Source organism: Melopsittacus undulatus, chromosome Z (assembly GCF_012275295.1).
Source record: "Melopsittacus undulatus isolate bMelUnd1 chromosome Z, bMelUnd1.mat.Z, whole genome shotgun sequence".
Taxonomy (NCBI): Eukaryota; Metazoa; Chordata; class Aves; order Psittaciformes; family Psittaculidae; genus Melopsittacus; species Melopsittacus undulatus.
In genome coordinates, this window is record NC_047557.1 from 66,785,723 (window position 1) to 66,799,093 (window position 13,371).

The 13,371-nt window shown below is 41.6% G+C and overlaps 1 protein-coding gene across 1 annotated transcript in view; it reads right to left on the bottom strand.

Annotated features, from left to right (window-relative positions):
• YTHDC2 (YTH N6-methyladenosine RNA binding protein C2) overlaps positions 1 to 12,329 on the bottom strand; it is a 34,601-nt gene extending 22,272 nt beyond the window's left edge. The window contains exons 1-7 of the mRNA XM_005142073.3: positions 12,034 to 12,329; positions 11,571 to 11,661; positions 8,151 to 8,347; positions 6,223 to 6,422; positions 5,490 to 5,656; positions 1,378 to 1,480; positions 1 to 157 (exon numbers count right to left, since the gene is read on the bottom strand). Coding sequence (XP_005142130.1) covers positions 1 to 157; positions 1,378 to 1,480; positions 5,490 to 5,656; positions 6,223 to 6,422; positions 8,151 to 8,347; positions 11,571 to 11,661; positions 12,034 to 12,214 — 1,096 coding nt within the window. The 5' untranslated portion in view covers positions 12,215 to 12,329. The remainder of the gene's footprint in view (positions 158 to 1,377; positions 1,481 to 5,489; positions 5,657 to 6,222; positions 6,423 to 8,150; positions 8,348 to 11,570; positions 11,662 to 12,033) is intronic.
• Positions 12,330 to 13,371: the final 1,042 nt, after the last annotated feature.

Here is a 13,371-nt window from a genome sequence, read left to right on the forward strand (position 1 = left end):
TGTGTATTACTGGGCAACTTCCAAAATACCTAATAAAGAGATTTGCATCTAGAGCAGCACTAGAAATAATTAGTTTTAAATTAGTGTGCTTTTGCAACAAATCTCTCAGTTTTATTAACAAGAAGTCACTGAGCCTATCCCTCTCATGTACTTCATCCTATAACAAAAGGGGAAAATAAAACAGAAAACAAAAAACAAATAGCAGGTAAACATCACAGATCCAAAATAATAACTTTTAAAAAATATGAACTTTTAAAAAGAACTAAAAGACATAATTTGCCAGCACATTATAAATGCATAAAAATGTGTAAGTCTAGTTTAAGTGAGAATTTTTTAAAAATTATACAGAAGTAAAAAATTATTTCAAGAGGTTTTATAAAGACACCAGAGCAGATTGCACTGCACACATACCTTGATTTCAGAGGTTAAAGTGAATTTCTGAAACTTTCTGAATTCCTATATTTTATTTTCAAGATAATAATACAAACCCAAATCCTGCACAGCTTATTTTAATAAATTCTCGCTTCATAATTGATGAGCAGTTAAAGAAATGTATGATACCACATAATCAGAAAAAAGTTAAATTGCTTCAATGCATTAAGTCATGCACAAAGTTTATCATCAATTAAGGCACATGACTGATTAATCATCTTTGCTGGTGTATTCTCTTTTGGTATATATTATGAACTTACAAAGCAGGGATACAAGCACAACATTTTAGGCTGAAGCCAATAATGTATAAATCATTATACTTTTTTCCATTTAGTTTAACAGACAAGCACCAAAAATTATGAATTTTTCAATCTTTAGCAGGGAAGAACTTGTGGTAAGCATTCTGGTTCCACTGATTTATCAAACCCCACAACAGAAGTATTTACATACATATATGTAAGCAAATACACTTAAATAATGTGCTCAAAATCAGATTACTCATTATCTTGAAAACATTTGCACAAACAGACTGCAAACCTGGTATAGCTAAAACAAGTACACGACACAAGAAATTTTCACACGCTTACACTGAATCATATATCTACATTAGCCTCCCTAGGGCTTTTCTGCTTTCTGACAGAGGCAGTTCAGAAAAATAAACTTAAGAGCTCTGTCCTCCAAAACTGCATCATGATTCCAAAATTCATTATTGGCATGGACATAAAATAAGATACTTTTACCAACCAAAAACAATTTAAAAAATCAAAAATGTACATGCTACAAGATTCAGTAAGGCTCCAATGTTAATTTAGATTCTAACCAAACAAAAACACTTTATATGCTCAGCAAACTAATAAAGAAAACTAAGATCTCACCTTCCAACTAACAAGTAACACATACTGTCAGAAACACATACTGTCACATGAAATACAACAAGATTCTTACCACAATAACATGTGTCACAGTCGAGAGAGTGCTGTCTCCTGCCATCAGTGTGCGAAGTAGTACGCCATTAGTGCAAAACGTTAAAAGTGTCTTTGGAGAAACCCTATTGAACAGTTCAAAAACATTCTTCAGTTTCCTGTACCATTTAAATGTGGCTAGCTTTCCACCACTTACTGAAAATTAAAGGATTTAATACCTGCTCACCAGAAGTAGAATTAGTTCTCTCATCAAAGAATCCATGCACACTATTTCTTTTAAAGTATGACTACTCCCAGAGAGTGCCTAAGCAACCTTGGTGCTTATGCTCCAAAACTTCAGACAATGGATTTACTAACAAAGTGAGATTTAAATTTATAAAAATAAATAAGCAAGTGAAACAGAATCTTGAGAACCTCTGCATGTTGTCTAATTTACTGGAAAATTCAGTATGGACTGCATTGGGGATTCCAGTTCTTCAGTATATGCTTGGATACAGTCTTTTATTTGGTCGATGAGAAAATGAACGTGAGCCAGCAGTGTGCACTTGCAGCCCAGAAAGCCAACTGTATTCTGGGCTGCATCAAAAGAAGCGTGACCAGCAGGTCAAAGGAGGTGATCCTGCCCCTCTACTCTGCTCTTGTGAGACCTCACTTGGAGTATTGTGTGCAGTTCTGGTGTCATCAACATAGAAAGAACATGGTACTGTTAGAACAAGTCCAGAGGAGGGCCACGAGGATGATGAGGGGACTGGAGCACCTCCCATATGAAGACAGGCTGAGAAAGTTGGTGCTGTTCAACCTGGAGAAGAGAAGGCTGTGTGGAGACCTCATAGCAGCCTTCCAGTATCTGAAAGGGGCCTATAGGGATGCTAGGGAGAGACTCTTCATTATGGACTGTAGTGATAAAACAATTGGTAACAGGTTGAAACTTAAACAACAAAGGTTTAGATTGGATATAAGGAAGAAATTCTTTACTGTCAGGGTGGTGAGGCACTGGAATGGGTTGCCCAGGGAGGTTGTGAATGCTCCATCCCTGTCAGTGTTCAAGACCAGGTTGGATGAAGCCTTGGGTGATATGGTTTAATGTGAGGTGTCCCTACCCATGGCAGGGGAGTTGGAACTAAATGTTCTTAAGGTCCTTTCCAACCCTAACTATTCTATGATTCTATGATTTCCCTCTGTGTAGTGGGTTGACCATGTCTGTACACCAGGAGCCCAAAGTTGCTCTATCACTCCCCCTCCTCAACTAGACAGTAGAGAGAAAATACCAAGAAAGGTTTATGAGTCAAGACAAGGACAGGGAGAAATCATTCATCAGTTACCATCATGGGCAAAACAGACTTGACTTGGGGAAATTAGGTTAATTTATTACCAATCAAATCACAGTAGCATAATGAAAAGTAAAACCAAATATTTCCCCCACCCCTCCTGTCTTCCTGGGCTTTACTCCGAGATTCTCTACCTCTTTCCCCGCAGTGGCACAGAGGGACACAGAGCAGGCTTGCAGCCACATAGTCTCATCCCCCTGAAAGCCCTCCTCAGGGGGATGACTCTCTCCTGGTTTCCATCTGTGACAGAGTTAGTTTTCCTCCCAGTAGCTGGCGCAGTGCTGTTGTGGCTTCAGCCTGAGAACAATGCCAGTAACACACTGATGTCTTAGTTGTTGCTCAGTAGCATCTACGATGATCAAAGATTTTTCAGTTTCTCATGCTCTGCCAGTGAGGAGGAGCATGGGAAGCCAGGAGGAAGCAGATACAGGACCTCTGACACAAACTAGCCAAAGGAGTATTCCTTACCACAGCACATCATACCAGTAGGGACTGATCACTCCTTGGGTTGGGCTGGATATCAGTCAGTGGGTATTGAGCAGTTGTATTGTGCATCACTTGTTTTTCCTGAATTTTATTCTTAAGTCTCTTTTTTTTGCTCCCTATTGTTATTATTACTGTATTTACTTCAATCAGCAAACAGTTTTTATCTCAACCCTCAGGTTTTACCTTCTCCTGATTCTCCCCCCCATCCCACCTGGAGCAAGATCAGTGGAGTGAGTGACTGCTTGGTATTTAGTTGGCACCTGGGATTAAACCACAACTCCGCACACTCTTCCCCTGCTCCAGCATGGGGTCCATCCCACAAGAGAGTCCTCTATGAACTTCTCTGACATGAGTCCCTCCAAGGTGCTGAAGTTCTTCAGCAACTGCTCCAACATGGGTCCCTGCAGGATCACAAGTCCTGCAGCAAACCTCTCTAGTGCGGGCTCCTCTTTCCATGATGCCACAGGTCCCAGCAGGACCCTGCTTCAGCAGAGGCTTCCCATGGGATAACACCCTCCTTCAGGCATCCCCCTGCTCCAGTGTGGGGTCCTCCATGGGCTGTAAGTTAATTCTGCTCCACCATGGACCTTCCTGGGCTACAGGGGCACAACCTACCTCACCATAGGCTGCTCCATGGGCTGCAGTGGAACCTCTGCTCTGGTGCCTGAGCACCTCATCCCCTCCTCCTGCACTGACCTAGGTGTCTGCAGGGCTGTTATTACCGTATGTTCTCACTCTTCTCTCCAGCTGTAATTGCACAGTTTGGCTGGGTTTTTTCGTGGTTTCACCCCCCTTTCTCAAATACATTATCCCAGAAGTCCCACCACTGTCACTGACAGGCTTGTCTTTGGACAGCAATGTGTCTTCCTTGGAACCAGCTGGCATTGGTTCTGTTGGACATGGAGGAAACTTTTAGCAGCTTCTCACAGGTAGACAGACCCCTTCTATCAAAACCTTGCCACACAAACCCAATACACTGTATGTGACTGAATCATAAAGAAATCAGGTGATCCTTTTCAAATGCTTTTTCAAGAATTTCAAAATCTTGAAAAGTGACTATTCTAATACCTCTGGCAGAGTTTGCTGTTCAAGTAAAACCAGCAACTGCCATTATTTTCTCCAGCACTGCCATTTTAAGCACCAACAAGTTGCTCTGTATTGTACTCTACAGTTCTTTCCCTGAAGATGTGAGTTCCTTGTCATTATATGCGTATTTGTTTCTAAGTTTGGAATTCATCCCTCCTTTGTTTTACCCATCTCTACTCTTCCCTCTTCTTCAGTAGCCTTTTAGATCATTGTAAATACCTCCAGCCCACATCTTTTTTGCCCAAAGTTGAAAATATTGCCATCTCTCCTTTTTGATCTTTCTCTTGAGTTTAATCTGTTGATTCTTAAGCAGGATTTTCTGCACTGCTTCCAGTAATTCTTCCATTTTAATTTGACCTATACTTTGTTCTGCTTCAGCCAGCATCATACTTCCACATATTAACCATCCATTTTATTTGCAATTCATCTTTACTAGTTCTTTTAATCCCTTAATAGCCTTGTAAACTTTTGTACACATATTCAAATTCTTCTTTAACTTGGTTTTGCTGTTCGAGTGCACTAATTTTCATTAGATAAACAGCATCTTCATCCATACAAGCAACAGCTATACCTTTTGCCATCTTCTCACTCACAGATCAACTGCTGCTCATTCCTGGAAATCCCACTACCTTCCCAGTTCACAGAATGTAGGAACTGCACACAACCTTCAGACTTCCATCAATTCCTGCTCTCCTTTAGGAGCAAATTCCTCAGGTGACTTAGAAATCTCTACTTTTGTGTCACTTCATGCTTTAAACATCAAAGCTGAAACAGTAAATTTTACCCAAACTGTACTGGTAAGTAATGCTCAATATTAAAACACTGCTTTTTTCTTTTTTACGTCCCCTATGAACTTTCACTACACAGCATTCATTACAGCATGGAGGTCTTCCTATCTATTGTTAAACCTGCAGAACTTCTGGATCAGTACCTGTTAAGCTGGCAGAAAAAGAGAGGAAAGTGTAGACTTGATCTGAAAGACAAGGAATTCCACACAATACCCAAAAAGAAATCCAGACAAAGCACCTGCAATTCACTTAAAGACAACTGACTACAAGAACTTGCAAAATACAGGACAGACACTGTCCTTCTCACTCTTAAATATTCCATGACCTGAAATAACATAACTCGCCTATACTTTATTTGCTAGGCTGCATACCAAATACATTGTGGTTTAAATGTATACAAGACTAAAGATACCAACATAAGATCAATTGACTTTAAGAAGTAGTACCTGCTTTCTAATCGGATCTGATAACCAACTGTCTGGCCAATCTTTTCTCTTCTTTCTGCTGCCACTCTTTCAGCCACAGCAACTGCTGCCAAGCGTCTTGGCTGAGTGCAAAATATACGGCAAGGAGTTCCAGTTTTGTAACAGTCATCAAGAAGGAACTGAGGTATCTGTAAAAAAGTGGTTTAAATTTACTTTTTAGTTTGATAAAGTCAGCTTGTTTACCACAGTGAAACAACTGAAGTGCATCTCAATATTACACAGGTAGCAAAAGAATTCACTATAGAATTATCACTGCAATTGTACTTGAAAATACATTTCTGATTTTAAGTTTAATTTGTTAAAAAGTTACAAAAGTTGTTCAAAAGCTTTCCTCTGCTTCAGAAAAATCTATTAAAAGAAAAAAAGAAAGTTTTAACACAGTAATATTCTACTCTAGACATTAAGAGCAGAACTAGCTTTGGAAAGAAGATAGCTTAGGAAAATCATAGCTCCCTTTCCTTCAATATTTTACACTATTTTAGTGAAAACCTAGTATTTATCAGAAAATTGTGCAGAACTATTATGCTTTTAGTACACATCTGCTGGCATAGTATTTCAAAAGCAAGAAAATGAATTATACTTTCAACTACACAGCAAAACTAACAAAGAAATCCTGTATTACAGAAATACCATAAAATTTGCAATAGTTTTGTATAAATACTGTTATCTTTGTTATTTTATTAAAGAAACATACTTGAGTAGTTTTTCCTGATCCAGTCTCTCCTACAATCAAAACAACTTTATTGTCCTTAATTATTTTGACAATTTCTTCCTGTTTTTCAAAAACTGGTAGGGATTGCCTGAAGGAATCAAATTCCGATTCCCCTCTTTTCACTGGAACCTGGGGTATACCATTGTTAAGTCGTCCGCTTGTCTTGTTCACTTCTCTGTTTTCTGTAAGAGAAGTTGTCAATTTACTTAGATACAAAAGGTCACTAAAACACTGCTTTCAAACAGTACATAAAAATGAATATTCCTGATTTTATATGCACCCCTACTGATGAAGTGAAAAGCTCATCACACATTTAAAAGCCATATTTGTAACAACACATTCTGTTACAATGTTTGAAATAAATATTGTTCAAATGAGCTTTTACTTTCATAGATATTTTAAACAAAGCCAGACTATCCCAGTGCATTGCTCAAAGTCAAAAAAGATCATGAAGAGAAAAAACAGAAATAGAAACTAAACCTAAGAAAAGCAGCCTGGCATATTTTCCTGGACTTTTATCAAGTTTACATATTCACACCTCCATATTGTGTCCAGAAATATTCACTGTACAGTTAAGCCCCTAACTTATTCCAAACTGACAAGCACGTCTTCTTAGAAAAAACTCCTTTTTCACATGTCTTCTTTCATATCCTCCCTGGTCTTTTATGACCTCCTTTCAGTAAGTTTTACATAACCTATTGCTCTAGTCCATGAGATTTGTCTTACCATACAGATTGAACCATGCTGTACTTGAACCGCTGAACCCATGCAGCACATTGTCATGTATTAGAAAGCAATGCTTAAGTAGCCAAAGCACCTGCATATCTTTGTAGAAGACTACTTCAAATTCAGTACTGCAAATGCTACTCTATAATTCTTCAATAATTATTTTTCCAGAAGAATGAAGAGCTTGTTGTAAATCCAATTATACATCTTTAATGGGATTAACAGATTAATATATTAAATTTTAAGCACTGTCTTCTCAAGACAGATGCAGGCCAACAGATGAAAGAGCCAAAAACCATTCTGGAGAAGAAAGATAAATTTTACAGTATTCATCACCTTATGCCTTACATCCATAAGGAACTGCTTTTATTATAGTTTCACTCTGTTCATTAAGCAATCCTATTAAACAACTGAAACAACTGAAAAAGGAAATCAGCAAAAGAAGCACTTAAACCATGAAATGCTGTTAGTCAGAAATATCCAAAGGAACAAGGCATATTGGTACAACTGTTTTACATGCACTACACCCAGCTTTGCACGCAGAAACACAACATAACTTAGATTCATAACTGTTAAAGCAATAACCTTCTTAAAAGCATTGTTTAGAAAAAAACATAATATATCAGAAGTTTGCCTTTCACTGAATTCTTTCATACTGTAGAAATCAAGAAGTTTATATGGTAGTTTCAGAGGGACCAAATCTACTTTAGAAAATGACAAAATAAAAAAAAAAAAAAAAAGACAACTTATTTTGGGAAAACATTAATTTCTTTAAGAAAAGCCAGACTGATTTTCTCGTAAGGGTTTTCTTACAGTCATGGTAAGACTTCTTTTTCTCTCATCTCACCTCACGGAACATGTAGGACCTCACATTTCAGAAATGTACTTCCAAATAAATTTGTCTGGATCTGGCTTAAAGATTCAAAAGTAACTTTGCACAGGGGAGATATGGGAACACGAGTGACATGACTGCTTAAGTTCCTCATGACACCACTTTTAAAAGACCCTATATTGACAACTGAAAGTCAAGAAAATTAATGGGTCTGTGGTGGGAGAGGGTGTCAGTTGGTATGGTAGAGACAGGAAAGAAAAGGGGCTGTTTTGTGGTTGGGTTGTGAGTTGCTGGATTTTTTTTTACGCAGTGCTGATTCACAAGTGTGTATCAGAAGACACACTGAACATACCAGATTCAACAGCACATGCGTTTCCTCGCTCTGTCTTTGGCAGAAGTTCTGTTCGTTCTTTATTTGTTACAGGAAATCTCTGAATTAAATTCCGAACAGCATGTTTTGTACAGGGAGCCAAGACACAAGTCATTATTGTATGTGCTAGTTCTGATCCATCCTTCTTCTTCACAGTCAGGTATCGATTTGCTCCTTTTCTGGCAGGGGAGAAAAAGAAAACAAACAAACAAACAAACAAAAAAGGTACTTTCAGAATATGCAACCTATTTAGATCTATTTAATGATCTTCAACCATAATTCTTAAGTCCCAAGCACAAATACAGGCTGGGCAGAGAACAGTTTGAGAGCAGCCCTGAGAAGGACTTGGAGGTGCCGGCTGACAAGAAGCTCGGTATGAGCCAGCTTTGGTGTGCTCTCCCAGCCCAGAAACCAGCTGTACACTGAGCTGCATCAAAAGGAGTGTGACCAGCTGTCCTGGGTTCAGCAGTAGCAGTCATTTTTCTCCTTGTTAGTAGCTGGTAGAGTGCTGTGGTTTTGACTTTCAGCCTGGGAACAGTGCTGATAACACCGATGTTTTTACCTGCTGCTCAGTAATGTTTACTCTGATCAAGGACTTTCCGGGTCTGCCAGGGAGGAGGGGAAGCTGGGAAGAAGCAGAGACAGGACACCTGGCCCGAACTAGCCAAAGAGGTATTCCATACCACAGCACATCATGCCCAGTATATAAACTGGTTGCAGTTACCCAGAAGGGCTAGATCATTGTTTGGGTCAGGCTGGGTATTGGCCAGTGGGTGGTGAGCCATTGTATTCTCTTCCCTTGTTATTTCCGTTATCATCACTGGTGGTAGCAGTAGTGATTTGTGTTATACCTTAATTACTGGACTGTTCTTATCTCAACCGTGGGAGTTATATTCTTTCAATTCTCCTTCCCACCTCTCTGGGAGCTGGGGGGAGGAGGGGGGTTGGAATGAGAGTGGCTGTGTGTCTGACTGAGTTTAAACCATGACACCAGCAGGTCGAGGAAGGGGATTCTCCCCCTCCACTCCATTCCCATGAGACCCCACCTGCAGTTCTGCATGCAGTTCTGCATACATTTCTGGGGCCCTCAACACAAGGAGGGTCATGGACCTGCTTGAGTGAGTCCAGAGGAGGCCATGGAGACACTGTGAAGGCTGGAGCACTTCTGCTATGGAGACAGGCTGAGAGAGCTGGGCTTGCTCAGCCTGGAGAACAGAAGGCCCTGGAGAGACTTTACAAGAGCCTTTCAGTACCTAAAGGGGCCTACAAGAAATCTGGAGAGGGACTTTTTACAATGGCATGTAGTGGCAGAACAAGGGGGAATGGCTTTAGGCTGACAGAGGGTAGACTTAGATTAGATATAGAGAAGAAATCCTTCACTGTGAGGGTGATGAGACACTGGCAAAGGCTATGCAGAGAAGCTGTGGATGCCCCATCCTTGGAAGTGTTCAAGGCTGAGCTTGGGTGGTGCTTGAAGCAACCTGGTCTAGAGGAAGGTATCCCTGCCCACAGTAGATAGGTTGGAACTAGATGATCTTTAAGGTCCCTTCCAACCCAAACCATTCTATGATTCTTTCAAGACTGCTGCCAAATTATTTTCACATACAATGCTGTATCTAGAAACTTCCAAATAATGTCCTGTGTGGCATAACACAAAAATAACAGAAGCATCCACAATATCCTTCATAAAAAACACTCTCCACTCACACAAGGTAGTACAGCACAGACACTGCAGACTTCAGATGACTACACCCAGCATAATCCTATGATTAGGCCTTCATAATGTAACATTGTTCTGCTTACCTTTCTGTAAAAGCCTATCACTGTGTTATGTCTATCAGCAAACAGACATAACAGGCAGCCTTGCAGTGATATTCCAAGCCTTAAGGAAATTCAGTAAAACAGATTAGACTCCTAGGGTGTTAATTATCAAAGATTTACAATATAGAATTAGAGCCAAAGTCCAAACCATAACACTGCGAAGTCCAAACCATAACACTGCGTTTCTTCTCAGACTGAACAATGATACTAAAATGCAAAGTACATATGAAACTGAACTGTCTTGTACCTGGGCTACAATAATGTATCAACACTTTGAAAATTACTTCTCAGAGTTCACAAAAGGTCACACCAAGAAGCTGTGTCAGGGGAAGTTCAGGCTGGACATCAGGAAAAGGTTCTTCACTGAGTGGGTGGCCTCTGGAACAGGGTCCCCAGGGAGGTCACAGCACCACGCCTGCCAGAGTTCAAGGAGCATATGGATGATGATCTAAGTCATATGGTTTAGTTTTAGGTAGTCCTGAGAGGACCAGGAATTTGGACTCGATTCTTATGGGTTCCTTCCAAATTGAGATAGTCTATGTAAACAATTACCGATAATACTACAGAATCTAATATGGAACCACTCAGAAACAGCTACAAATTTCTAAAAGAATCAAGATGGATTCAAGAAGGGTTTACCTGGTACACCTGTACAGCCTATAAGCACAGGTACTGTACAACCTAAGCATGTTCCTGCTAACTATCTGCAAATATCTGACAACTCCAACACTCCGTGTTTCCAAAACATGCTGCAAAGATATGCAAGTTCAGCCAAATTTACTGTTTGAGGCACCTGTGGCAAAAATCAGCTATACCACTCAGACTGGAACCATATTGGAACAGCACTATACTTGAATAAGGTCTTCTGAAACCAAGCTATACATTCAATACAATCAGTGCTGAATACACTTATCTGTATTTACTAAACATTAACTATGACCAAAAATGAGGAGCAGCAAATGCTGCTACAGATTAACAAAAGTCTACACAGAGACAAGTTATATGTGACACTCCTGTAACTTTCCCTTTCCTGTTGCTTTGGCACCTCAACTCCCAAGGAAAACAGATTCCCAGCTTTCAAGCAAGCTCATTAGGTCAATGAACATAGGTTTTATCTTCAAAAGATCAGAGAAGGGTAAGAAAAAGAAATGTTATCATGCTTGCATATGAACCCCCTTCTGCACTTCTCAACAGAAAAACCTCCTTTGGATGTGCTACTCCAGGTTACACTTTATCTTGTCAAGGTATGAGATTCTATGCAAAATCGTTGGGCAAACAGTTGTGTGTGAAAAAGAGAACAGATTTTGGCTTATCAAGACTTTTTCATGGACCCATGAAATCCACAAAACAAAGGCAAGCTACTATTTCAAACGAAGCACATCACAAGTTTTTTTAGTAGACATAGTAGACATAACACAGAGCACAAATACCCTTGGGCTTATGTTACTTTCTAAACTTTGGCCTCTGGCACTATTCCCTGCAACAGCACAGGATACGCTAGAAACACAGATATTTTTAACACTACTCATACGTTTGCACCAAAAAATTAAAACAATAAATAAAAATCAGACTCCAACTTACCCTTTACTTTTAGATATCAGTCCAAGAGACTGACAGAGACGGTGAACAAATGCTCTTTCAGTACTAGTGAAAGAAGAAGGAAATTCCATTTCTAGAAAGGTATCAAAAAAAGCAAATTAACTACACAACATGCAGTATCCTTGACGTATTAGCTCAGTGCTACGAGTTTTTCAATCTCCAAATCTATCATACTCTGCCGTGAACGACAGAATTACAGTACCTTTAACTATTCTGCGATTTATATCTGCAAGCGAAGTATTCGGGCAGGAAGGGGCTGAGGAACTGCTTCTGCTGCTGAACCAATACCGAGCCTCCGGGCCTAGGTGCAAGTCACCCCGCTGAAGGCCTCATTCGGTGCCGGCCCAGATCAGGAGTTCACAGCCCTCCCGCCGCCACGCGCCCACCCGGCGCGCACCTGCCTCACGCCGCGTCTTTCCCCTATGGCCGGGCTGCAGCAACGCACCTTTCTCCTCTCCGTATCGGAAGCGCTCCAGGGCGAGGTTCACCGCGATCTCCACCTCCTCATCAACGCGGATATCCTTCAGCTTCTTGCGTCGGCCGCGGCCCGCAGCAGGGCCGGCCGGAGTGGGGGTACCCGAACGCCCACCGGCCTGCCGTGGGGAGACACTACTTGGTCGAGACATAGCCCCAGAGCCGGTAGCGCCAGCCCAAGGCGGCGCCACGCGCTGTTGCGGAGATTGCGAAGGGAAAGCGAGAGCAGGAAATACCCCAGCAGGCACTGAGACGTACCGCACAGCGTCGTGGCGTCACGCGCGGGGCAGGGCACGCAAGTAGGAGGCTGGAGGGGGCGCGGCGGAAGGCGGGTCCTGCGGCGTTATCCACCCACCTGCAGGGCCAGCCTCTCCTCAGCGCCCGCGACCCCTTATCTCCTGCCTGCAGCGCCCTCGTCCCCTTAAAAGGCCGGCACGCCCGCCTGAACTCAGAGCCTGTGAGGGGTTCCCTGCTCATGGCCGATTCCCGGGTTCCCGTACGTCAGCAACCACGGTACTTAATGCTACTTCATTATAGCCGTTTTTTGCGATGTTTAGCACTGGCATGTCAGAGCACATCCCATTTATGATAATATGAACAGTTAAATTCTTTAGCTTAACAATGTAAGGATTCCTTCTACCACAGAATCACAGAATGGGTTGGAAGGGACCTTAAAGTCATCTAGTTCCAACCCCCCTGACACAGGCAGAGACACCTTCCACTAGATCAGGTTGCTCCAAGCCCCGTCCAACCTAGCCTTGAACACTGCTAGGGATAAGGCAGCCACAGCTTCTCTGGGCAACCTGTGCCAGTGTCTTGCTGCCCTTGGAGCACAGAGTTTTCTTTGTATCTAAAGTGAATATCTTTCCTGTTTAAGTTTAAACCCATTACTTACCTCTTGTCCTATCACTACAGTTCCTGATGAAGGGTCCCTCTCTGGCATCCTTACAGGCCCCCTTCAGATACTGAAAGGCAGCTATGAGGTCTCCATGTAGCTTCTCCAGACTGAACAGTCCCAATTTTCTCAGCCTGTCTTCATATGGGAGGTGCTACAGGCCCCTTACCATTCCTGTGGACCTCCTCTGGACTTGCTTCAATAGCTCCATGTCCTTGTTATGCTGAGGATACCAGAACTGCACACAGTAATCCCAAGTGGGGTCTGAGCAGAGGGGAAGGATCACCTCCCTCAATCTGCTGGTCACATTCCTTTTGGTGCAGTCCAGCACACAGTTGGTTTCTGGGCTGTAAGGGCACACATTAAAACTGAGTCATAATCAACTTCTCATCCATCAATACCCCCAAGGCCTTC